At 44.9% G+C, this 25,717-nt stretch overlaps 1 protein-coding gene and 1 long non-coding RNA gene across 6 annotated transcripts in view; one reads left to right on the top strand and one right to left on the bottom strand.

The window, feature by feature from the left end:
- LOC118975348 (uncharacterized) overlaps nucleotides 1–4,612 on the bottom strand; it is a 15,280-nt gene extending 10,668 nt beyond the window's left edge. Inside the window, exon 1 of the long non-coding RNA XR_005064036.1 lies at nucleotides 4,167–4,612. This is a non-coding gene — a long non-coding RNA (uncharacterized LOC118975348). The remainder of the gene's footprint in view (nucleotides 1–4,166) is intronic.
- Nucleotides 4,583–25,717, top strand: SLC19A3 (solute carrier family 19 member 3). 5 transcript variants are annotated; one of them, XM_037029224.1, is made up of 7 exons: nucleotides 4,583–5,420; nucleotides 7,205–7,427; nucleotides 16,567–16,718; nucleotides 18,415–19,243; nucleotides 21,028–21,220; nucleotides 23,684–23,825; nucleotides 24,623–25,717. In XM_037029224.1, exons 3-7 carry the CDS (start codon nucleotides 16,569–16,571, stop codon nucleotides 24,788–24,790), a joined length of 1,482 nt encoding a protein of 493 aa, XP_036885119.1. In that variant the 5' UTR covers nucleotides 4,583–5,420; nucleotides 7,205–7,427; nucleotides 16,567–16,568; the 3' UTR covers nucleotides 24,791–25,717. The 5 variants fall into 5 exon arrangements, with proteins under 5 accessions (XP_036885119.1, XP_036885117.1, XP_036885120.1 ...); XM_037029222.1 differs by lacking the exon at nucleotides 4,583–5,420 and adding an exon at nucleotides 5,467–5,632; XM_037029225.1 differs by lacking the exons at nucleotides 4,583–5,420; nucleotides 7,205–7,427 and adding an exon at nucleotides 5,467–5,632.

The raw sequence follows: 25,717 nt of genomic DNA, 5'->3' as shown, positions 1-25,717 counted from the left end.
ATAAAACAGTATCTTGGAAGTTGGCTTCAAAATCATTGGCCGTGAATTATTATTGAAGCTGATACATGGGAGTTTATTATATATGTTTAATGGGGATTTTTTAACAATAAACAGTTTAAATATAAAAGATCAACAAATAGTGTGTAATGAGAAAAAGATGCTCAATTTTATTAATAATTAAGATAAACACTGTTGATTTTTGCCTGCACTATTAGGATGATGTTATTTTAATTGTATTTAATGTTGAATGTAAACAACATTCAGTGTGAAGCAGGTATAAAGCTAGCACTGTGCATTGTGGGTAGGAATAACATACGTTTTACTGAGAGCAATCTTTGCATCTGTTATCACTATGCAAAGCACGTATAATCTTTGATCTAGCAATGTCACCCCTGGAAATTGCCACACGGAAGTTCTCCAGGCACTGGTTAGAGTAATCATTTTCTAGCGTAAGGCAGGCTCGATCCTTTCTAAACTCAAACCCTATTCTGGTTGCCACATCACTCACAGTCAAAGCTGAAGTTCACAATGACCTAAAATGACACCGTGAAATGCAACCCACCCCACCCCACCCAACCCCTACCCCCACCCTCACCCTCCACCTAGTTTTCCTGGCTGAACCTCCCACTCCCACCGCCTTCCCTGCCCTGCCCTCTGGCTGGTCCCTTCCCACAGTCCAGGATGCCCTCGTCCCAGGTCACTGGACAGGTTACGCCCCGGTCACTTCTTATTTTTCAGTTTGCTTCCTGCCCAATGCAATATCAAACCGAGTTGGTGATCCCCAGATCTACCCCAGAGAGATTTTATCTATGTTAGGTTAATAACTGATTATCCACTAATTACGCCAAACCCATCCCAGGCTCCTTCAGTGTACTTATTATGTGACAGCTGACACTGAGCAACAGGTAACAATAGCTCCGCCCTGCAAGCCTGGAAACTTCTGGGGACATCTGAAAAGAGGCTGGGCCTGGTGGGATGGGCCCTGTTCCCTTAGTCCTGTGCAGCCCTGGCACGTGCAACCTCTCTCTGGAAGCACCTGGGCCTTGGTTACTAGGTGCGTGCCCCACGACCAGTACCTCCTGCACTGCTTCAAAAGCAGCAATTCTGGGGCATCAGCCCTCTGTGAGTGGGAGAGAGAAAGGGCCAGCCCTCTGTGGTCCCGGGGTATGGGTGGGGGGGGGGGCGGTAAACCACCCTCCACTTCCTCAGGGCAGCCATCTGACCCCACTGAGGCCTTCTTCCGCTTCTCTCTCCAGCTCTCACTCTCATCACGGAGCAATGCCGGCAGAAATTCTACGGAATAGTAAATTAAAAAGGCGCTGCGTTCAGAAGATGGATTTACCAACATTGGGCTCTGATGTGGTTTCCCCACAGAGGACTCGGACGGGTGTCGGGTGACGTCCTCCTCTGTACCTCTGTACGTTCTTGTTTCCTAATGATGGAAAACAGCTGAAGGGGGGATGTTTTACTCACAGCTCTTACTCATAGATTTACTCACTTATAACCACACTAGTAATCTGTAACCCTAACGTGTCAAACAGATAATTAACTAGTACTGGTGATAGAATAAAATAATCTCATTAAACTGTAATCAGATTTTTAACTGTTAACAGAACCAAACTGAAATAACCAAGACCTAAACAGACATTGCTTTAGGTGTTGAATGTTGAGTCCAAAATACGATGTTCCCAGAACCCTTCGTCTAACTTGTGTAAGAGGAGCCTTTAAGCCACCCCATCTTAACTATGTGTGAAAACCTATTAGAGACAGATTATCCATTAATTACGACAAACCCATCCCAAACAAATCAGGGCCTGTCTTTATGGGTTTAATTGCATCTCTGGGTGAGGCACATTCCAGTAAGAAAAATACAAGGAGATGTCGATGAGGTTTTGAGGCCACTGTGATGTGGTTTATTGAGAAAAGAAATGACTTAGGCTTGCAGAAATGGAAAATAGCAGCAGAGCTACAGAAAGGGGGAAAGAAATAGCAACAAACATTTTAACAGTAAAATTTCAAGAAAACATTGCATGAAAATTATCACTCTGTCTTATTGGGCTCATGCTCTGATGGGCGATGGATGGAGAAGTTTTGTGCCGGTATTTTTTCCTTTGGAGGCAGGAGCTCATGGACCAAGGGATGGAGATTAAACTTCGCTGCTTAAGAACCAGTCGTGTGTCAGCCTCGAGATTTTCAAATCACGAAGGACTGGCAGGAAGAGAGAGTGCCTTACCCATGGGAGAGTAACCTGCAGCACCTGTCCGGAGGCCAGGCCAGGCCACCTCCCAGCACCATTACTTCGGGCAGCAGCAGGTCTGCTGACCACAGTCTCAGGAGCCACAGCCACCGGCTGGCAGCGTCCGGCACAGCTGAGCACTCCCTTCTCTCAAATACACCCACCCCAGCTCGTTCACTCCCTCCTTCTGCATAACTCCCTCCCCTCCCTCCGCCCCTCCCTGCTGCTCTGCTCTGGACTCATCTGTAGGTCCCTCCCCAGCCCTGACTCCCTGGGCCTCAGGCCTCAGCTCTCTTCTCCATCATTCTACATCCTCATCTGATCTCTGACTTTTTTCTTTTCCATTGTGCTTGACACTTTCCAACATACCCTAACATCCATGAATTGGTCACGCTTATTCTACAGTGTTCCCTTGGCCTCATCCCGTGAACATGCACATTCTACAAAGCAGAGATTTCCCACTCTCTTGTTCCCTGACACATCCGGTACCTAGAACAGCAACTGACACGCCGCACAGTACTCAGTGAATAGCATCTTAATGAATAGATCGTAACAGTGATTGAAAAAAGCATAATATATTAAGGAAGTAATAATTATGGAACAGACTGTACTAACAGACTCATAGAAAAAATCATGTATTAAAGTTTCCTTATGAGTAATGTATACACATCCGCTGTCACAGTGCCTGCCTGACCAAGGAACACCCTGACCTATAAGAGCTAGACGAGCAGCAGCAATTTCTATCAGAACCAGGAGAAACGCCGCCTGCACCGTCAGCAGTAGAACTGGAGGCAGAGCAGTGGAACTACACAGTGACACGTAGAGGAGGTTACAATGGGACCACCCGAGAGCAGAACTGAGAAGCTGCACGTTGCCAGAATGTCCTCAGCCCCCTCTTCCCAGTTCCCCTGTCAAACCCACTGGGACCCCTGAGATGCTAAGGCGGTTTTGGAGGCAGGAGCCTGGCGTCTTCTCAGGTTCTTGACTCCTGAACAAATCCCTCCCCTTCTCAGCCAGAACTGAGTTTGGCTTTCACAGGGGTGGGCAGCCAGACCTGCAGGTCATTTTCCTGCTTTCAAAGTGAATTTCAAATTCTTTCAATGGTGGAAAATGCCAAACATACACAAAAGTGGAGAATAGTACAATAAATTCCTAAGAACCATCACCTGAGTCAACGATTATCTACACACGGTCCAACCCTGGTCATCTATAACATCACCCCCCACACCCCTCCCAACCCTGGGCCACAGAGAACCCAGTTAGACCTCATGTCAACTCATCAGCAAATCTGTTCACTTTTCTATGAATGAATGAGCTTCTCATCACGTCTCTGGTGTAGGCTACCTGTGTCCAAGACATATCAAAGAAACACAGAAGAAAACTTCCCAAGGTCCACACTGAGGTCGTCGTCTTGGTGAGAGGTGTGAAGAAACCATGACACCCTCAACCTTCAAGAAAATGTCACCGTGTGGTAAATTCACGAGGGCATCTGTCCCACTATAACAGGGCGTTTCCCATCCCGAAGTGCGTCACAGTCATTCACAGGACAATTTCTGCAAATCACAGGGGGGTGATAACAGAAAACCCAAAACACCTGGGGTAAGTTCGATCCACTTCATGCCCACTAGCAGCCCTTAGAAACCCAGCTGTGTTTTTCTTGGGGGAGAGTTTTCCATTTCCACCAGCAGCTAAACAATTTTTTTAGTTCCATTTTAACCAATGAGAATGCTATAACACTTTTTAAACTTTCGTTTAATAAAAAGTATTCAATATATGAACTATTTTGTACTAGAAAATTCTCAACGTGCCAGAAAACCACCCCATCACCTTTAAAGAAAAAGACAGTGATTATGGAAGACATTGGCGCTGGAGCCAGGGTGCCCAGATAAAAACAAGAAAGACCCCTGGCTCTGCTATTGATTAGTCTCACCTCTTTCTGTCTCAGTTTCTTCTTGTGCAGGGTGAGGATCAGGGCTGAACTTCACTCATAAGTTTAGGGGAGAAATAAATGAGTTTATAGCAAAGGTAATATTTATAGATAGATCGACACTGCACTCAGTCCACCCTGCTTTATTGCGTGGACACTGGTTATCAGTATACTCATTTAAATTGTCCCTTACTTCAAGGTCTGGAGTGGATGTTTGCCCATAATCTGAATTCCCGCCTCCAGTTTAAAGCTCTGGACGCCTGTAACTGGCCGATAAATTCGCTGGGCGGGGCCTCGGCGCTCTGCCCTGCCTCCCCCGCGACCTTCAGCGCTAGGCTTCACCCAGTGGGATGGCTGAAGGTCGTGATCTCCGGCAGCTGATAACCCAGAGGTGTGGGCGATTTGCGAGCGGAACCCCCCTCCCACGGGTAAGAGTGGCTCCTTGGGAAAGTGAACGAATTGAAGAAATGCCTCATCTCTGGGCCGCAGCACTGCCCCCTCCCCAGACTGGGGAGCGCAGGTGAGGCAGGTGCCTGCGCTGCGGCGTGTGGGTTGGGACAGGACACGTTCGGAAGCCTGCTCCTGCTGCCGCCCTGGACCTCCTCCAGCCGCCCGCGCAGGCACAGACTCGCCCGGGTAGGTGTGCCTGGACTTCTAACTCTCAGCCGAGGGGGGAAGCAGGTTAATTGCATCCTGGATCCTGGCGAAGGGCCAGCCTGTCCCTCCACTGAAGGCTCAGCACAGAAGTCCAGATCCCCACCCCAAACTCGCGCATGGGCCCAGTGGGGCGGGAAAGAGAGCGGCCTTGGGAGTCGAGAGACCTGGGGCTCCCTTGAGAACTCCTTTAACTGAAACGGAAAGAAAGCACAGCCATCCAGGGAAGGGTACTTAATTCACCAAATAACACCTACGGCAACCATGGGTCAACTCAGTGTTGCTGCTGTATATATGCGAGAGGTTTCGGCTGGTACCGTGCTTACAGCATGAAAAGGGCGAAAGAGACCATGTTTTCTGAAAATACTCCCGCCGGAATCTGAGTGCATTAGTGCCTCCTAAGGCAAAAGGCGTGTGTTCATTATGGTACCTGTTTTAAATAGCGCAAAACCCTGCTAAATTCCGATGTGCTTTCCTTCAGCCTGTCTTAGGAGCCGCTGAAATGGGCACAACCACTTTCGTCCAGTCAGCACTGTCATAGACCCGCAATGGCGATTCGAGGTTTGCCAGCGACGAATGCCTTTCAAGCATAAATATTCAAAGGTAAGTGTGTTCAGCCTGTGGCGCCTTATCAGTGTAGGGGAAATTATGCCCTGTGAATCATTTACCTTTCTGAAATCACGGTCTGTGAACTATGAGCGCCCAGCTGTGTTCATTCGGGTTCAGTCTACCCTTTGCACTTCCATGGCAGAGGTGGAAGGAAGTCGAGCTGAGCCCAGGACCAGACGGAGCAGCCCCCGAGACAGCCTTGTGAGGTGGGTGCAGGTGCTCACATTTCAAGAACAGGCTGGGAGAGGCCAGGTCCCTGCCACAAACAGCAGGGGGGCAGGAGGAACGTGAACTTCAACCCCCTAAGTTAGGCTCTTTCCATTGGGCCCCGTTGTCCACAGAAAACCCAAGTCTGGAGAGAAAAAGAAAACAATAAGCCTAAATCTGGGAAGGTCTGCAGTGAGATGTCAAACTGTTAAAGCTGCTTGGTAATTTAACAACCATTAGCAAATAATTTACAATGAGAGGAATACACTGGAGGTTATTTGGGTAGGCTGGAGGCATGGTGAATGGTAACAAGCATGAAAAGATTAATTTCTGGAAAAGGAGAAAGTCATGCCTCTCATACAGATATAAAAATGAACACGTATTACGAACTCATTAATGAGGCAACTGGTAAGGATGCTCCAACCAGATCAAAGAACACTCCAAAGAATGGGCACTTTTCTAAATCGGGAACACTGAAATGCAAGCAAAGTTGGTTTTCCATGTGGGACAAGGGGAGAGGGCTGATGCCTCATTGGATAGAACTTGTTTGCATGGCTCCAGACAGGAGCAATTTCAAGTTATCAGTTACTGCAATTTACGAAGTTGTAAAATAGCTCAAACCGTGCGTAGTTTTTTCCTTGAAGGACAGATTTTCCCTGCCTTCCACCTCACCACATGCATTGGACCAATTACCCATACCGCATTTCAGGGTTTAGGTGGTGTGCGATGACTTTCTAGCTGGGTTGTCCACCACTTTTATAGTTTTGCTAGGCTCCTTTCACCTGGCGCACCTGAGACTCAGCTGATGTAACCATAGTTGTGCAGGCAATAAACAGTCTGGGAGGGAATGATTAATTCATCAGGGAACGTGCCATGCAAGTGAAAAAGAATGGTGACATATATGATAAATGGAACCTGGAGCATGTACATATTTTGAAGGTCACCTGCATCTACTCCTTTGGTGGCTTTGGCCAGCTATTTTCAACCAATCTCGTGGCACACAAACTATTATAATTACTAAAATTCTGCAGCACACCAAAAAATATATTTTTTGCTGGTCTGACCAAAAATAGGTATAAGTTTGATTCATTCATACCGGACGGCTACTGTTGTGTTGGCTGTTGTCATTTTTTTATCTGACAATCTAAGGGAAAGGAGGTCAGCACCCCTGACTAAATAGTCAGGTATTGCATGTTTTATAAATTCTTGCAGCACACCGGTTTCAAAAATTGCTGGTTTTGACCAAAAAGAACAATTCTGGCTCGTGTGTTGAATATCTGAACCTAAATTGCATGCTTTGAAGTTCTATGGAGTGCTTCATTTCCATGAAGAAGGCATGGTATTGGGGTGCTGTTTTGTTTTGGGGAAGATATGTAAAGGATGATGAGTGGGTGATAGGTCTACTTCGTGGTTTTCTGAGATTCTAAGTCACTTAATACAAAATTCTAGAAAAACTAAATTCAATTATTTTAGTACAAACACTCAGGGGCAAATGTTTTTGATATGTCTACCTTCCTAATTGTCTGTGTTTCAGAAAAATCTGAATCTGGTTGCCTATTTTGTTTAATGAGGTCCCAAAGAGGGGGCCCGCGGAAGAGGGTGGGTTCCAGGGAACACAGCCATGAGAAGGCGGTGACCTCGGCTGTGTAAAGCCATCCTCTGTCAGCTCAGTTCTAAGGTGGGGGACTCGAGACTCCAGTGAAGTGCCAACAGGAAGGAGCAGAAGAAGGAACTGAAGATGGGAAACGGGACTTAGTTCTAGGAAGGAATAAGCTCAAGCCACAGAAGGAACAGGTAACTCTAATTTGATCTATTTTGAAAAACATTGTATGTAGCCAGATTTACAAAGTTTTTTTTTTTTTTGGCCTGTCCTTACTTTGATTTAAGAGCACTGTTTCCATTCTGAATTTTCTAGGACAGACCCAATTTCCAAGATGCTCTTTTGTTTTCAGATTAAATAAAATAGAAAAAGTCCAGGGCAATAGGGAGTCCTACAGAGTAAAATGTTTTGAAGGGAAAGGGAGGGGAGAGGATGTATTTTTTTAATTGAGGTATCATTTACATACAATATAAACTATAGATTGTAAATTTGAGTGTCTAATTATATATACCTATGTAATTATATGCCATGAAGATACAGGGTATTGCATCACTCCTGAAAGTTCCCCTGTGTCCCTTCCAGTCAGTTCCCATGCACCACGCCTCCCCCCCCCCCCGAGGTGACTGTTCTGATTTCCATCAACCGTGGAATCATACAGGATGTCCCTGTCCTTTTTGTGTCTGGATTCTTTTTATGCAGAAAAATGTTTGAGATTCATTTGTTTTATTTCATGTGTCAGTGATTCATTCCTTATTTCAAATCGTCTTTACTGAAATGTAATGTATATGTAATAAAATGTATACTATGTGTTCAGTAAATAAGTTTTGACAAAAGTATGAAAGTTTGGCCCCAGCCAAGTGGCTCAATTGGTTGGACAGTCATCCCCCACACCAAGAAATTGTGGGGTTCAATCCCCAGTCAGGGCACATACCTGGGTTGCAGTTTCAATTCCAGGGCAGGGCATGGGAGGGAGGCAACTGATCAGTGTTTCTCTCTCTCCCCCTTCCTCTCTCTCTAAAATCAGTAAATATATCCTTGGGTGAGAATTTTTTTCTTAAAGTATGTAGGTTTCTAACCACTGCCACAATTGAGATATGTAGCGTTTTCACCACTGCAGAAAACTCCTTTACGGTTATTGAGAGAACCCCCCCCCCCTATTTCCCACCCCAGGCACCTTCCTATTGGATGTCTATCACCATAGATTAGTTCTGCTTGTTTTGACAGTTCTGCTTGATATATATATATATATATATATATATATATATTTATATATATTCACTCTTGGAATCATACAAGTTGGTGTCTGGATTCTTTGGCACAGCATAATGTTTTTTTATTTACTTTTTTAAAATTAGATTTTATTGATTATGTTATTATAGTTGTGCTGATATTTCCCCCCTTTGCCCCCTCCACCCAGCGCCCCCACTCCCTCAGGCAATCCCCCCACCATTGTTCAAATCTATGGGTCATATGTATAAGTTCTTTGGCTACTCCATTTCCTATACTGTACTTTACATCCCCAAGACTATTCTGTGACTGCCACTTTGTACTTCTTAATCTCCTCACCTCTTCACCCATCCTCTCCATCCCCTACCCATCTGGCCATCTTCTGGTAACTAACTTCTTTTCTTTTCCTTTTAAGAGTCTGTCTTTATCTTTAACCTTTGAAGTGCACCTCTTTGCATCCATCATAATTGAGACTCTATGCACTTCCTGGACTTGCGCACCCGTTTCCTTCACCAAATTAGGGAAATTTCTTTCACTGTTTTTTTTTTCAGATACATTTCCAATTTCTTGTTCTTTTCTCCTTCTGGCCCCTTATGATGTGAATGTTGAACCTCTTGAAGTTGTTCCAGAGGCTGTTTATACTGTCCTCATTTGGGGAAATTCTTCTTCCTTCTTGTAGTTCTAATTGGCTGTTTTTTGGTTCCTCAAGTTCCGAATCATGATTTGATTCTCAGCTTCATCCACTCTACTGTTGTTTCCTTGTAAATTGTTCTTTATTTCAGTTAGTGTATTTTTTGTTCCTTCCTGGGTCTTTTCTATGTTTTTGAGGTCCTCACTAACCTCCTTGAGCATCCTTATAACCAGTGTTTTGAATTCTGCATCTGATAAATGCTTATCCCATTTTACTTAGCACTTTTTCAGGAGTTTTGATCTGTTCTTCCATTTGGGCCATGTTTCTTTGTCTCCTCATTTTGGCAGCCTCCCTGTGTTAGTTTATATGTATTGGGTAGAGCTGCTTTGACTCCGTGTCCTTATAGGGCCCAGTGACACAGCCTCCCCGATCACCCGAGCTGGGTACTCAAGGTGTTCCCTTTGTGTGGGCTGAGTATGCCCTCCTCTTGTAGTTGAGCCTTGGTTGCCACAGGCAGGTCAATGGGAGGGATTTACCCAGACCAGTCAGTGGCAAGAATTGGATATGACCACTTCCCACCAACCTCCACCCTCCATGGAGAATCAGCTGTGCAGGGGTCGGGTAATGGTGCTCTAACCTGGTCTGTAGCTGTGCACTGGGTGCATTGGCCCTGGGGTTTCCCCAAGTGGTGGAGGCCAAGGTCAGCCTCAACCTGTGTTTTGCCCATGGCACCCTGTCTGAGCTGTAAAGCAATCTGAGATGAGTGCTACTTGTGCTGAGCTTGGAGATTCCCAGGTGAAGCCAAGCCATGACTCTAATCTGGTGCAGCAAGGGCTCATTGAAGCCAGCCATTGCTTATTTGATAGGATTTAGGAGCCAAGACCAGTCATTGTTAAGGAAGAGCAGCTTGGGTAGCCCCATAAGTTGGGTAGGGTAGAGCTTCTGTAGATCTCCAAGGTGGGTCACACAGCGTGAGCCAGGTTGATGGAGTCTCAGATATGGCACCAGACTACCTGCTCTGTGGGGAAGGTGGGGGCTCAACAACGGGGTCATGGCCTCTGCTTGCCCCAATGCCAGACACTTCAGTCTCTCCTTGTATATCTCTGGTGCCTTTCAAGTTGCCACCCCAGTGCTGGAACTCAGAGGTTGTGAGTCTGAGTAGGTGAGTCCATATGTATGTTCCCCAACAGGAACTGCTTGGGGCTCCAGCAGCCTCCTCCACCAACTCAATCCCCACTGGTTTTTGCAGCCAGTTGTGAGAACTTAGTATCCTAGCATTGGAATCCTGGGCTGGGGGGCCTCTTGTGCGTCTGGGACTTCTCACTCCTGAGCTATCCCTCCAGAATGTTTATCCATGTGGATATAGAGCCAGCCCACTCCGCGTCCATGCCCTCCTGCCAATCTAGATGATATGGTTACTTCAAGTCTGTAGTTGTCAGACTTCCCATTCAACCTAGTTTCTGGTGTTCCTGAATGATAGTTCTATATTTTAGTTGTAATTTTGATGTGGTTATGTGAAAAGGCAAGCCATGCCTGCCCACGTCACTGTCTTGACCAGAAGCCACATAATGTTTTTTATATTCACCCAAATTTTTGCAACATTTCATTTCTTTTTGCTTCTGATTAAATCAATATACATTGCTTTGAGGAAGGTCTTTGTTGTGAGCAGTGAGGTCACTTCTAATGCAAAAGTGGTGCATTGAAAGTCACACAGGCTGGCTGGTAACCCCAAAGGTGCACACCGGCATTTATCCCTAGGGCTCACGTGATGCACTGCACCTGTGCAGATGTGCGGACGGTGCAACTGAGCCAGTGGCGGGTGCTCTCGGGCCTGCTGGGCAGGTGGAGCGGGGAGGCCGTGATTCACTCCTGGGGCCACCCTGCTCTGGCCGTGAACTCAGGGCTGATCTCAGCACTGGCCCACTCCACCTGCTGCTGCTAGCTAGGGCTTCCTGCACGTCCCATCCCACCAAAGGACGCGCTGTATCTCTGCGGAGAAAAGCAGGTGATTCATTCAGCCTCTCTCGGACTCCTGGCGTCTTCACTGTAGATGCCATGTAGTGATAGCCTGATTGACTGACTTCATTTAGAGAATGTCCTTTTCTCTTATCTTTTAACTTACTGTCCAGATAATGGTCTTGTACCTTTTTTTTAAGTCCTGATGAAGCATATGAGTAATTTGTGAGGATTATTGCCACAGGAGCAACTGTGAAAAAAATTAAAATTATCTCCTTTGGAAAGCAAAAAAGGGGAAGGGTAAACATCTTGCTTTAAAAGAAAGAAAATCGATCCCATCTGTGCCCTCAGGTTAAATTCAGTGAAGTGAAGGCAAGGGTTCTCTTTAAAGGAAGAGGGTAATACTATGAGATCAAAGTGGAGTGACCAATGGGCAAGTTGCAAATCAGCGGCCTGTTTCCGAGTGGTGCATTGCCGTGAAGGCTGCACCCCAACCAGACAGAGCATGTGTTCTCCAGGGACGACAGGAGACGTGCAGGTGAGGGGGAAGGAAATGGTCAGTGACGCAGCTTCTCACTCGGCGTCCTTGTGCACGGCGAGGTGCATACAATGTACAGTGGGTCATAAATGGGTACTTGTACATTGATAACCCAAACAAACGTTTTAGAAAAAAAACCCAGCTAAACTCTGAAGTGCACTCGGTATTTAATATTTTTGTGTGCAACATTTTATTAAAATCCTCTTTACAGTTCACCAAATTGTATTTTGACATCTGCCATCTGAAAAACAGCACCCTAGAATAATCCGGAATCAGAATTCTGCAGCTATAGCCAGGCCATCTCAACTTCTCACGAGAGGAAAAATTACTGAGCTTGGAATTAAGGAGTCCAAGTGGAGGCTCTGAGGTTGGTTAAGTGTGAAAAGGGACACAAATCTTACTGCCACTGGCCTTCAGTTTCCCCATCCATAAAACAAGGACAATGCCCCCTCTTCTGTCACCTCACAGAATTGCCAAAGAAAAACGTAAAAATTTCTCCAAAGGTAAAAATTACGGGAAGAGATTATATAAGTGGTTGTATTATCCCAGTTTTAGTCGTAATGATGGAAAAGAGGAGCATCCCCCCATTGATGAGATCAAAATCAAAGGTGGGGCTGGTGTTTCCCAACATTCTGAGCCCATTCGGCCCAGACTTCTCCAGCAGGTGGGAGACTGAGTTAGACAGTCCCCAGGTTGTCCGGTTGGAATCCTGGAGCCCACAGGGACATGGCCTTTGGGGCAGATAACAAAGAAATGAGGCGAGGAAAATGTTGAGGTGGTGGAAATGCGGTGCCACAGAGGTAGGAGCCTTCCACCCATCAGAGGGAAGACGTGAACTTGCCAAACACTGCCCCAACCTTGAACTCAACTTGAACCTTTCTTAGCTGAGTGGTCATGAGCTTTGAGGAGGCTTGGCTCCCCAGACGGAAGTAGTGGAAACATTTTATATATAATTATACAATAAATAGGTAGTCTAATTTATATAAATATAATTATATACCATATAACGTGAAACATGCAATTATATACTTAGATGTATAATATTTACATATAATCAGGATTGCTCTGGAGATGAGAGACAAATAAAGCAGCTAGAACACTTCTTGGTGTAAAGCAGGGGAAGTGACCGTAGCTGGCAAGTTGTTACCATTTTACAAGTGGAAATTGCAAGGTTTGTGTAAGGAAAAAGGTCACCACCTTCGGGAGGGGTGGGGTGAAATGTCGTGCTGGGCTGGAGGATTTCACTTCTCTGTGTGCCGTGGTCACTGACCAAGCCCGACCGTGGGATTTTATTCAATGCTAACTAACCACAGGCACTCATTCGTCCCTGTCAGGCCAGCACTTTATGTTAGATGGGACAGTCACAAACAAGCAGTGACATGTGCCTGTGAAGGGGTTGATGTCAGGATCACCTGAGGGTTTTTTACCTGTCCCGCTGTCTGCAGGGCCCAGAGGTCCAGGAAAGAATTTCGGGGTTACAGGTTCTCTGTGGAGCCTTGAAAACATTCCCTAGATGATGTCCATCCACGTCTCCCACCACCCTGCAAAGACCCAAGGCTGCGGCATGGAGCCAAAGGCTCACTTTGGGCCAACCAGCCAAGTGGGTGGCTGAGGGACAGTGGCCCTTGGTCCTCCTGCATCAGAATCCCTCAGTGTATATAAATGCAGATTCTTGGGCCTCTTGTACCTGCTGAATCCCATTCAGGGATGGAGCCCAGGAAACCACGTGTTTACCAGATGATCCTGATGCGCAAGTCAAGCTCCCGCAGTCTTTGTTGACTGGCCGGGTTTGGAAAGGGTTATGCAATGAGGCAAGTGCTGGACCACGGGACTCAGGGTGGGTAGGAAAGGAAGGAAGTGAAAGAAGAGCCAGGCATTAGGAGCTGAGCGTCCCAGAGAGTCCCACTGCACAGTGACTGTGGCCGTGGCTCTGAGGGCAGAAGAACAGCCTCCAGGAGACGCATCATCTCTGCAGGGGTCTGGGAGCCCCAGGACGCTCCGGCTGCTCTGCCCAGGCCTTCTGGATTGAGGACGGCTGCTAAGGTTTGATGAGATGCCTTTTCTTATTTTTCTCTGGCAGAAAAGCAAGCTTTGGAGAACATGTATATTTCCATAGGGGAGGGGCTGGATAAAGGGGGGGGGCTGGATAAAGGGCTAAGGGAAGGAAGCCCAGGCTCCCAGGGCCCAGCGATGAGCCCCGCAGAGGCTTCTCAGTTTTTTGCAGCTCAGTCAGACACCCTCCCTCATTTTCTGCCCATTAGGCTAGAGTCACCGTGGAGTCTTCCAACATGAGGAGAGCAATGAGAAATGACGTGGGTTTGAGCAGCAAACCCATGCCCTGCATGGTGCCACGTCCTTTCCAGGTGTCTGGGTGCACCATGCTCACACAAGCCTGCACATGCCATTAGCATTGCTATCCCATTCAACCCAGCTGCGAGGCGCGTGTCAGGTGGAGGACCGCCCTGGCCTTGACCTGGTGCAGCCAGGAAGTGCACTTAGGAAACCCAGACAGAGTTTTACTGGTCCTCAGGAGTGAGGTTTGACTTTCTTCTGCTTTTCACAAGACCTACTATGTGTTGGATACTCTTCTAGACACTAGGGACAGAGCAGGGATCCAAACAGACAGAAAGCCCTGCCCTTCTGCTTATACTCAAGTGAGGCATACACTGTCCTTCTGCTTGACCTTCCTAACTAAATCCAGTTGGGAACAGTATTAGAACAGTAAAGAGATGGAGAACTTGATAATCCCAGGGGCCTGCTAGCAGCCCAGAGAATGTGGGCATAGTCCTAGGTCTCTGAGATACACGGAGAAGGTGATGGCTTGCAGTCAGTGAAAAATCCATTGTCAGCATAGATGGAGAGAACTTTCTAGATGTAGAGCCCCAGATGCCACCCTATTAAGACCACCCTGTGAGAGATGGCCAAGACGCCTTCCCAGGGCAACCTTTTCTACTCAAATATCACTCACAACGAGAAAAGGCCTCAGCAACGCCAGCAGCATTTCAGGGAGAAGGTACATTCCATGCATTCTTGTCTGAGGGAAGCAGTGGAGGGCAGCCAACCCCGGAGGTCCGTGGCAAAATTTTCACCTTTGTCAGCATTGCTCACAGTTGCCGTCATTTGATTCCAAATTATGATTTCCATGGTCCCGGCACTGTCTCATCAAAGGTTTCTCTGACCTTAACGACAGCAGAGCCTACCTTACTTAACTAAACAGAGGAGCAATGCAGCCTTCTGAGACTACCTTGCAAAAGAGTAGGGTGGGCAGCAACTGTGGTGTGACCCAGCAGACCCTCTCTACCTTCATGGCCCTTCGCCAAGTTCCCCCCGCGGACACCTGCAATTCCACCCAGGTGACTTGCTTTCCTGAAATGAGCCTCATCTTCCTTCTTTCTGGCCCACCTTCAAACCGTGATTTCTCCTGGGAGCCCTGTGTGTGAAGCCATAGTCTTTAGTGTGGATGTGTTCATAAGAACACCTTCCCTTGCTGTGGGGAAGGACTGCCGTTAGGTTAGTCCCAGCAGCCGAAAGGACCCCTGCAGGAGCCAGGAAGAGCTGAATTCAAATCTTGACCACATGGTTTGCAGCCACTGGCTGGATGTCTTGGATCTCCCATACGCTCACCTGGGAATTTGGGGAAATAATATATATATTTTTATAGTTATTATGAGGATTTAATGAGATAATATGCAGAAAAGCATTGTACTCATAACAGGTTAGTTTCTTTCCTTTTTTAAAATTTTTATTGGATTTTCTCCATTACCATTAATCTCGCCATCCCTCTTCCATAGCTTCTTTCTAATGAATTATCTCAGAGCACTTTCCCAAGAGCACTAAAACTGGGTAAGTTTCCTGTAGCGTGATCTAAAATAAGAAGGAATAAGAGTGAATTTTCCTGTGTACATTGTCCACGTGAAAAAGCAACCTGTTTTCAGACATAACCACCATGAAATGGGGGTTTCTATGCAGTGACAGATGAGGTCCTCCACTGAATGTTTGGCCTAATGTTTGAATTTCAAACAATTTTCTTTCTGGGTTAGGGTAAAAGTGTAAATTACCAATTAGCTACCTGCCCCATTGGGGGAGAAACTGTGGACTAACAGAAGAAATGGGCCCAGTCAAAAATAAAAATGAAATATGAGAATACTTTATGGAGGAAGATAAATGGGAGGAAAAAAATGGGACAACTATAACACATAATCAATAAAATATACTTAGTGAAAAAGAAAAATACAATAGACTACTAAAAATAAAAAAAATAAAAATAAAGAAATACGGTCTAAGAAATGATGACTCCCTCTCCCATTGTCGAGTTAGCACCAGTGTGGGAAAGGGGTGGGCGCAATATGGAATAGATGACAAGTCCGATCATTATCCAGTTTAATTTGTTAACTGAGTCATTACAAATTTGCAAGAGATTGAAGACAGCTAACAAAAGTATCTTGGATGTCTGTTGTGTGTCAAGTGTAATGCCAGGCGAGGGACAGTCTAAAGGAGAGCTACATGAGTAAATAAATATGCGTCCCTCCGTGTGTTAAAGATTTCAGGGTCACAGTGCAAAGCAGCGGGCCAATAACAGAATGCTGATCAACTCCATCTGTGTCCTTTTGGGTGTGATCGCCTACAAGTACCTTGCCTCCCACAAGGATGCCAATCACTCGCCAGCCAACGTCTCACTTACTTTCAAATGTTCACTGGCCCGTTGTTCACCCTCTATTAGTCGCTCCTCAGTCCCACGCTTGTGACAGAGAACACTGAAGTGTTCTCTACCCCAGCCGTCGTAGAGAACGGCTGACAATGGAGGGTTTGACTGGCTCACCTGTGGAATGTTCAAGAGCACTTATTCACCACACCTTTCCATGTCAGCTGCAGGTGGATGAAACTTCCATAAAAACGTTTAGAAATCATCTGTTTTTCACTGCTTCCGAGATGCCAAGAAGAGCAAATGTCAATTAATGTGGCTGTGTTTCCATTTTGTTAGCCATGGCCTGTTTCCAAATTTTGCCGAGCCGTTCCTGGATTTATCCCACCGCCATCCTCTGCTTGTTTGGGTTTTTCTCCATGATGAGACCCTCAGAACCCTTCCTTGTCCCATATTTATCTGGACCAGATAAGAACCTGACCAGCGCAGAGGTAAGTTAATATCCACACGTGTCTTAATGTGGTTGAATTTCAAAGGACTTGAGCCAGAGCAGAGACCGGGCTTCATTCAACTTGAAATAAGATTAGCGCACTGACTTCAGTGGATCTCATCCTTGTGGTAGCTGTTATTGGGATGGAACCATTCAAAGTACTCTTTTCCCCCAGATTTGCAAAAGTGGGAAACCAAAATACCTTACAGGTGTGATAAATATTTTACCTTTTTTAAAGTCCTAGCATTGGCCTTACTGCCTGGGAGCCTTTTGGGTCCCCATCGAGTCTGTGACACCGGTTCTCCACCGAGTCTGTTAGGCTGATCCTAACAACGTGTGGTCCTAGTGCGTTTCCAGGCTGTTGATGGACAAGCAGACTCTGATAGAGTCGTTGCCTTTCTTTATGACTCTCAGCTTTGAAAAACTTTCTACCAGCATTATCTGCCCAGAAAACAAAATTCTCTTACTTAAAAGATCCACTTCTTATATATATAACAAGTGCAACAGAAAATGCCATGACCCAACTGGAGAATTACCCTGGGCTAGATTTAAAGTCTCCAGCCGGGGCTATGAAAACACTGCAGAGGCTGTGGTTTCCCTGGGAAGATGAGGTGATGCCGGTTTCCTCAGTGACAAGGTGGCAAGGACAGAGAGGCAAACTTAGGCTGTGGCGTGAAGTCACTTAGGGACAACGGTATTCCAAAGATCCCCAGGTGGAAGCATGTCATGATTAAGGCTAAAGAAATGACGGACACGGGCTCAGAATCAGCCAGTGAACCTTCTGGGCTCTGCTTCTGTGACCACTGTGCATCAGTTCATGTATCCACCCTCCGAAGCTCAGCTCAGTCGCACTAACCTTCCCCATCACTGAACTTTCCATCATCCTTGGCATTTAAACCCACGACGGGTGTCCTGAGAAGCAGAAGGGATAGAGCAGAGGCTGGTATGACCCGCACCCATCATGATCCCAAAGTCAACAGCTTCTTCAGTCTGTTCTCTCTGAATGAACCTTGAGGTCCCTGCATTTCTGACTAAATCCCTGATATAATCCATACTAAATGGAGGCCAGAACTGAGACAAATCAATAGAATTGGAAGAAAGGGGGTTAGGGAGCCCAACAAATTTGACCAGGAAGGATATTAAAGACATTGCTATTTCCCACCCATAATCCTGCAAAGTCATTTACTCTTTACTCTTCGTGTATATATTTACCCAGACTTGGGAAGGGCTGACATCTTTGACACAGTAATAAGTCGAATGAAGATAAAAGTTGTGAGATTGTTTTAGCATTGTAGCCTCTTTATCTAACGTTAATCCTTGAACAGGAAGGGCATGGTATTTGTCTAAGAGCCTGAAAAAAACAGAAGTGTCTATTGAGAGAGTTTTACTGATTTGCTCAAATGTGTACATTATCTGAACATAATGTAGTTCAGGTTGTACATACATTCTCCTCCTGGGATGCACATAAGTATTTGATTCTTTTTGCAGGAAAAAGGGAGCTCTGTTTTCCTAGTGGCTTTCTTGACAATCCCTTTTCTAAAGTCCTTTTCTGTAATCTGAAGAATATCCTATCTGACTGGGTGCAGACTTTGATATTGCACAAGCGACGTGTCCCTTAGAGTGTACGTAGCTGAGAAAGGTGCTCCTCTCACTTCCCGGTGCTCCTTGGCCAAGTGACTCACTTTCCACCTTCACAGATAACCAATGAGATCCTGCCCGTGTGGACATACTCTTACCTGGTGCTGCTGCTCCCTGTGTTCGTCCTCACTGATTTCGTTCGCTACAAGCCAGTCATCGTCCTCCAGGGCATCAGCTACATCATTACCTGGCTGCTGCTCTTGTTCGGCCAAGGAGTGCAAGCCATGCAGGTGGTGGAGTTCTTCTACGGGATGGTCACCGCCACCGAGGTGGCCTACTTCGCCTACATCTACAGCGTGGTCAGCCCAGAGCACTACCAGAGAGTGAGCGGCTACTGCAGGGCCATCACGCTGGTGGCCTACACGGCGGCCTCGGTGCTGGCCCAAGTCTTGGTGTCCGTGGTCAGATTACCGTACTTCTACCTCAACGTCATATCTTTAGCCTCTGTCTCTGTGGCCTTCCTGTCCTCACTTTTTCTACCAATGCCCAGGAAGAGCATGTTTTTTCATGCAAAAGCCAGCAAAGACATCCAGAAGCCGTCATGCACTAGTGCAGTATCAGACGGGCCACGTGGGGGCGAAGCACCCTGCCTCAGTGAGGAGAAACCCACTCCGGAAATGGCTGCTGCTTCAGGGAACTGGGATGATGGGCCGTTGGGTGGCCCAAAGCCAGAAAATGTCGCTGTGAGAGTTTTTGTGCAGTGGTTCCAAGATTTGAAGGAGTGCTATTCCTCCAAACATCTTTTTTACTGGTCCCTGTGGTGGGCTTTTTCCACAGCAGGTTTTAACCAGGTTTTGAACTACGTTCAAATCCTGTGGGACTATAAGGCACCGTCCCAAAATTCTTCCATCTATAATGGGGCGGTAGAAGCTATTGCAACCTTTGGAGGTAAGTGTGCGTTGATTAATCTTCCTTTGACGGGATACCCCCATTAAGTTCATTTTTCCAGTTGCTAAACTTCCCCCAGTAGTGAGTTAGCTCTGTTCAGAAGGCAGATTAATCTTTAGAAATGGAAGGTGCTGGGAGAAGAAACGGGGAACATGACACTTCTCGTTTATGTGTTACAGTTGCAACAGGTAGCTCAGGAGCTCAGGAGCTCAGGATTGAGCGCCAAACGATTGAATTGTGCCCAGATTCCTAAGATTTCATTGCAGCATCAGGAAAAGTCCTAACAATGCCCTCTGTTCTTCTAGAATTGTTTTTAATGCCAAAAGGCAAGTACACATCTTGAATATAAGTAGGAGTTTTTCTTATTTTAGAAAATGAGCTGAACTATTAAGGCTTCTAAGTTATCCCTGGAAGAGTTTGGCTTAATAAAGAGTTTGGTTTAAATAGCACCCACCTTTAGAAATTCCAGGAGTGGAAGAGACGTGAGAGTCAGGATTCTAAGATCAGTGGGAAATCTGCCTTTGAACTTTGCGCTACAATAAATATTTGTAATTTGGTAAGTGGAAACTTAAATGTCAAATAAGACTTTGAAGATATTTTCTAGGAAGTAGGAGATTTCCACGCCCTCGCTGACAAAAAGTCTCAGAAAACCCATGCGGTGTCTGTTTATTTTTGCCTCCGCTCTGGGAGACTTCAGTTGAACTGGAAACCAGCAGTGCTCTGGGACTCAGCACTGAAATCATCCCTCCCACGTCCAAAGTTGAAGGGCAAGAACAGTTTTCCATTTCCTTTGCCGGCATCATTCCTTTTTAGATCAAATGTGAAAAAGTTTAGTTAATCACATGTCGGTAATCTAAAACATAAATACCTAATTATAGTCCATTGTTTGACTTAAGCTCTATAAATCAGTATAGAGCTGTTCACTCAAAACCACAAGCCAATTAAGACACTAGAATTAAGATTAAGATTAATAAAGATTTAAATTATTAATAATAATTATTATACAATCATTATATACATAAGATTACTATAAATAACATGTAAGCATAATAAAATATAAGTATAGAAATAATAATAAAGACAAAGACTTACTACCCAGTGAAACACGTCTGTTACTCATCATTGAATAACAAACTTAACTGTAGCCCCGGCTGGTGTGGCTCAGTGGATTGAGTGCCAGCCTGTGAACCAAAGGGTCGCCAGTTCAATTCCTAGTCAGGGCACATGCCTGGGTTGGCACAGGCCAGGTCTCCAGTGGGGGGCACACAAGCCACATATTTCTCCTTCTCTTTCTCCTTCCCCTCCTCTCTCTAAAAATAAATAAATAAAATCTTTTAAAAAACTTACTATAAAAAATGATAAAGGCAAATACAGATGGGCCGGGAGTACCTCCAGAACAACTGTTCCATCCTCTCCTATCCTACTGTTCCCATGTTGTATTCAACGAACGGGTTCATGTCTCATTTCCCTCCACTCTGCTGTGGTCAGGAGCCTTCCTGGCCCTCTAGCTGGTACAGTGCGTGGCATGGAGACAATGCTAGTAAAAAGTAGGACAACCAAATGAGTCAAAGAATAGGAAATAAAAGAGAAGCCAAAGGAAAACATGGTTGAGAAAAGGATAAATCCTCATTTAAATGGATCACACTATTTTCACAAATTGTGAAAGCAATATACATGTATTCATCTTTTAGAATTACCTGATACCTGAGTTTTTAAAAGAGCACGCTGATATTTCCCATGTGCAAGGCCAACGTGGTTGATTGACTGTGTTGTTTCTTTGTCAGGGGCCGTGGCTGCCTTTGCAGTGGGTTATGTGAAAGTCAACTGGGACCTACTGGGAGAGCTGGCCCTGGCGGTCTTCTCCGTGGTCAATGCCGGCTCCCTATTTCTCATGCACTACACAACCAACATCTGGGCCTGCTATGCCGGCTACTTGACATTCAAGTCCAGCTACATGCTTCTTATCACCATAGCAGTGTAAGCATTGCCAGGCATTTCTGTCCATTCCTAACACTAAACCCCACTCTCTCTTCTATAGGCTTACAGCACTTCAGAGAACTCTGGAGGGATTTTAATTCATTGCAATTTTAAATGTTGACTACTTCATACTCAATTAGACACAGTGAAGCCATCTTTTTATTTAACTATGTGCCTGTGCCGTCTGAATATGACTAAGAGGAGTCATCAAGGAAGGAAGTTCCTAACTGGGCAGATCTTGGTGGGTAGTAATACCCCGGCTACATGCTTTTTAGTAGAGGGCCTCTCTCTGCCTCAGCAAGCCCCGTCCATTGTTTCTGGGCTTCTAGGTGAACAACCTTTGAAAGTAGGGTAACCCACGTGATCTTGCAAACCGCCCTGCAGTCCTGGCCTTGCTCCCTCCCACATCCTCAGTTTCCCCCTTACTTTCAAGTGCATGAAAGAAGGTGCAAAAAAAAAAAAGTTACTCTTTGGAGAATTTGAGATCTTGCTCCCAGGCATATGCCATCGATTTGGCTCAAGTAAACTCTTATAAAAATTCTCAAAAGAAAAAAAAGAAATTTCTGTCAGTTAATAAACCAAGAGCAATGATATATTGTCAGGTTGTGATTTTTTATTTCCAGTGATTTGCCATAGCAACACGTGATGGAATCGGACTGTGAATAATTCAGTTTAAGTTTCAGCCCTGATGTCACTTGTTTGCTTGAGTAATTTCAAGCATATTTCGGAAACAAAAGATTCTTAGCAAGTTATAAAAAGTCAGATATCAAAAAGTGAAGGTGCAAAGATTATTAGAAACTCAATTCCACCGATCGTTTTTTTTAAAGGAAAATTAGAAACATTTGGTTCCGCATCTAAGTACGAAGAAAGCTGACTACACAGGAGATGTACTTTAGTAGTAACCAAAAAAGAGAAGAAACATTTGAATTTAAAATCACATAAAGAAAGTGGAGATGAAAACTGTGTCAGGTTTTGTTTTTTAATTTGTGAAAAATGATTGATAAGCAGTTGACGGCACCCAGAATTATGCACACCCGGGCAAAGATTGTGAAATGGCGGCGATGAAACTTGTTAACAAGTGTATTTTTTTCACTGAAATGTGTCATTTAATGAATCCAACTCATGTGTCTTGAATTTCTTTTTTTAATGTGAGCATTTGGTTAAGATAGGAATGTATTATTTCTTTTCATTGTAAGAATATTCAGAAGACAAAGCCTTTACCTGCATTCCAAGAGAGAACTCTAAATAGCACATTTTTCAGTCTTTCAGAAGTGTTTTAAGATTTCAAATTTTATTATTTTATTAAAAATTAATTACAGACTCAACTCTACAACCAGTCATGGTCTGGATCTTTCAAAGAATAATTCACTCCGAATTTTGAAACTCTCAAAACAAACAATCGACAGGAAAATGAATAACTCTAAAAAATTCCTCAGATTGGGTGTTGCATGCATTTTTTATAAAAATCCACTATAAAACACTAAGATCATATTGCATCCAATATTCTAAGTTAGGAGAACTTAGAACGTTTAGGCTTAATTTCTGGGAGTATTACTTTGGGTAGGAGGAATTTGGTATATTTCCTATAACTAATTTAATGAAGCCTTTATCTATTTTAAACTCCCTTTCTTTCCTCTGTCTGTTTGTCTATACTGGAGGAGATTTAGTTGAGAATTGCTGTTAACAAGAAATAAGCCAGTCAGACAAAGACAAATGCCAGGTGATTTCACTTATACGCAGAATCTAATGAACAAAATAAACCAAGTAGAAACAGACTCATAGCCACAGAGAACGGACTGACAACTGTCAGAGAGGAGGGGGTTGAGGGCTGAGGGGAAGAGTGGAGGGGTCAAGCAGGACAAATTGGCGGTGGCAGGATAGACTCAGCGATGTGGATGGCAGCGCGGGAATGCAGCCCGTGATGTCCAAACGGGGTCTGGGACAGGTGGGGACTTGGAGGAGCAGGGACCACTGGAGACTGCATGGTTTTCCGGCCACTCTGCTGCGCACCTGAAACTGGTGCACAGGGTTCTTGATGCAAACAGTGTTTGGAAAATCAAATTAAATAATAAGGAAATATGTGTGTGAACGCCAAAAAATAAAGATACCCTTTTGTCTTTTTTTTTCAATTGTAGTTGACATACAATGTTATATCAGTTTCAGGAATACAACACAGTGACTAGACATTCATACAACTTACAAAGTTATCACCCCTAAATCAACTACACATCGGACACCACATATAGTTATTGCAATATAATTGACTAAATCCTCTATTCTGTACATCCCATGACTTTCTGTAACTGGCAATTTGTACATTTTAATTCCTTCCCCTTTTCACTCATCTCCTCAATCTCCTTCCCGTCTGGCAGACTGCTTTTGTTTTATTATATTTTTTTGTCTTTTCGAGATAAGAATCCCATGTATATTCTTGTTAAAAACATATTTGATGTTTAATGACAGATTTCAGATTGCCGTCAATCTGAGTGTGGAACGATACGCCCTGGTCTTTGGAATCAACACGTTCGTTGCCCTGGCGATTCAGACCCTTATAACTGTGATCGTAGTAGACCCGAGAGGGCTCGATCTACCAGTCAGCATTCAGGTAAGCTGGAAAAAAGCTCTGTTCGTACTTGGTGGAAATGGAGAGTAACTAGGTCCTCTCAAAGAACCCCACACCCTTACCACGGCCAATGTTTAAATTTCTCAAATTCTTTGGCTAGGCAGGTTTTAAAATAAGAAATTCCTTCATTATCAGTATAACACCCCAAGTAGTTTCGAGCAGTAATCACAGTAATTCAGCATTTATGTTTGGCTCCTAAAACATCATCAGGTAACACGTCATTGCGTCCTCAGATGCCTCCCTTCCTCCCACCCTCTAGTTCCAAGGTTTTACTGGAATTTAACTGGGAGACTCGCCTGACTGCAGACCTCTGTTCCCTGTTCCCGGCACTCCTGAGGGACTTAAAGTTAGCTCAGTCTCACATTTTATATAAGAATCTTAATAAAGGGGATATAAGATAGATAAAAAGTATCCTCAGTGTCTACAATTCATGCCTGGAGGAGACATTACGTATAGCACTGTACCATCCTACAAACACAGGTGCATAGATCAGTGGGAGTTAGTACTTTTCCCCTATTGGCAAGGTTAACTAAAACATGAAGCAAGCCACCCCGGCTCCAAAGCCTGCGCTCTTAGTTACTGTAGTGCTAACACCTTCATTCCTGGTTCTTCTGAGTTGGCAAAAGAAAGTGTTGTGCAAACCTAAATATCCCACATTAAGGTCCTGGGTCTCCGGTACTCCCTAATCCAAGCACATCAACGGCATCACTACGAATAACCAGTGACAAAGATGGGCAGCTATTTATTACGTGTATCTAATTCTATTTGTTTTTCTACAGTTCTTGGTTTACGGGAGTTATTTTGCCGTCGTTGCTGGAATTTTCCTTACGAGAAGCGCGTACATTATCTACTCGGCCAAATGCCGAAAGGAAGTGCCGAGCTCTCCCCTAAGTCAGGATGCACAGGGGCCACACCCAGAGGGACCAAGGAATGTCTACTCTCCATGACTACAGCCTCTGAGCAAGACCTGTGCTGGTCGCAGTGTCACTGAGGGCCATACATTGACGACACTCGTCACAAGTCTGGATTCCAATGAACCTTTTCAAAACCACCACAAAATCCCAGCTTCAGACCAGGTATCTTTATGCCCAGCTGAACTGGATGCAGTCGACAGGACCCACTGGTCTCCATTAAATGGCCCACGTTGGAACCCCCGTGGATGGCAGTGACTGAAAAATTCTGTTCTGAGCACCTGAAAGCACATGCCAGTGACATGGAGACAAGCCACCGTCCCGGAGTTGATGTTCCCCACGTGGGAGCGGAAGCGCTGAGCGGACGGACCCTGCTTCCCGGCGCAGATAGGTGTTTTCTCCTGCCAAGACAGGCGGCACGTGGAGTGGTTTTTGTCACATGCCCCCTTTTCCTTTTTCTTCCATAAGTGTAGTTCTGTGTAACAGTCCTCTAAGAGAACTACAAAGTTCGGTCCCGTTTCTAAGGATTCCTCTCAGATCTTGATAACGTATCATATTATGAGCAAGCTTTTATTTGATGATAACACAATTTGATTTTTTATGATGACTTTTCACTTTGAGCTTTGCTGAGCTTTATCGTTGAAACTCTACATAATAATTCCTCAACAATAATTCCAGACACTCCTGTGTGTCCCCAGAATGACGTTCACCTCCATTCCTAGTGGCCCAAAGAGAAACAAGGTGCTTTCTTCCTGCAAGAACCCCAGATCAGTGTTTTATTCCTACGTCATTGTAACGTCTGTCTAAAACAGAAAACTGGAGCAGGAATGTCATACGTTTCTACAAGTATTCATAAATAAGAACACACTGATTGGGGGTGGGCACCTAATTTTTAAATGGCAGAGATTGTACTAAATAAAATAATGTGAACAGAAATATTAAAGAATCCTTCTAGTTTTCTGA

Source organism: Sturnira hondurensis, unplaced genomic scaffold (assembly GCF_014824575.4).
Source record: "Sturnira hondurensis isolate 20B ecotype Veracruz unplaced genomic scaffold, ASM1482457v3 Scaffold0020237, whole genome shotgun sequence".
Taxonomy (NCBI): domain Eukaryota; kingdom Metazoa; phylum Chordata; class Mammalia; order Chiroptera; family Phyllostomidae; genus Sturnira; species Sturnira hondurensis.
The sequence above is the reverse complement of the archived record's forward strand: the minus strand, read 5'-3'. Positions and strand labels throughout refer to the sequence as shown.

What these genes read in the sequence shown, in the direction of transcription:
- SLC19A3 (XM_037029224.1), top strand. Translation starts at nt 16,569, where the DNA reads ATGGCCTGTTTCCAAATTTTGCCGAGCCGTTCCTGGATTTATCCCACC. An exon ending in AGCTATTGCAACCTTTGGAG is followed by an intron (nt 19,244 to 21,027) that starts GTAAGTGTGCGT and finishes TTTCTTTGTCAG; the next exon opens with GGGCCGTGGCTGCCTTTGCA. An exon ending in CTTCTTATCACCATAGCAGT is followed by an intron (nt 21,221 to 23,683) that starts GTAAGCATTGCC and finishes GTTTAATGACAG; the next exon opens with ATTTCAGATTGCCGTCAATC.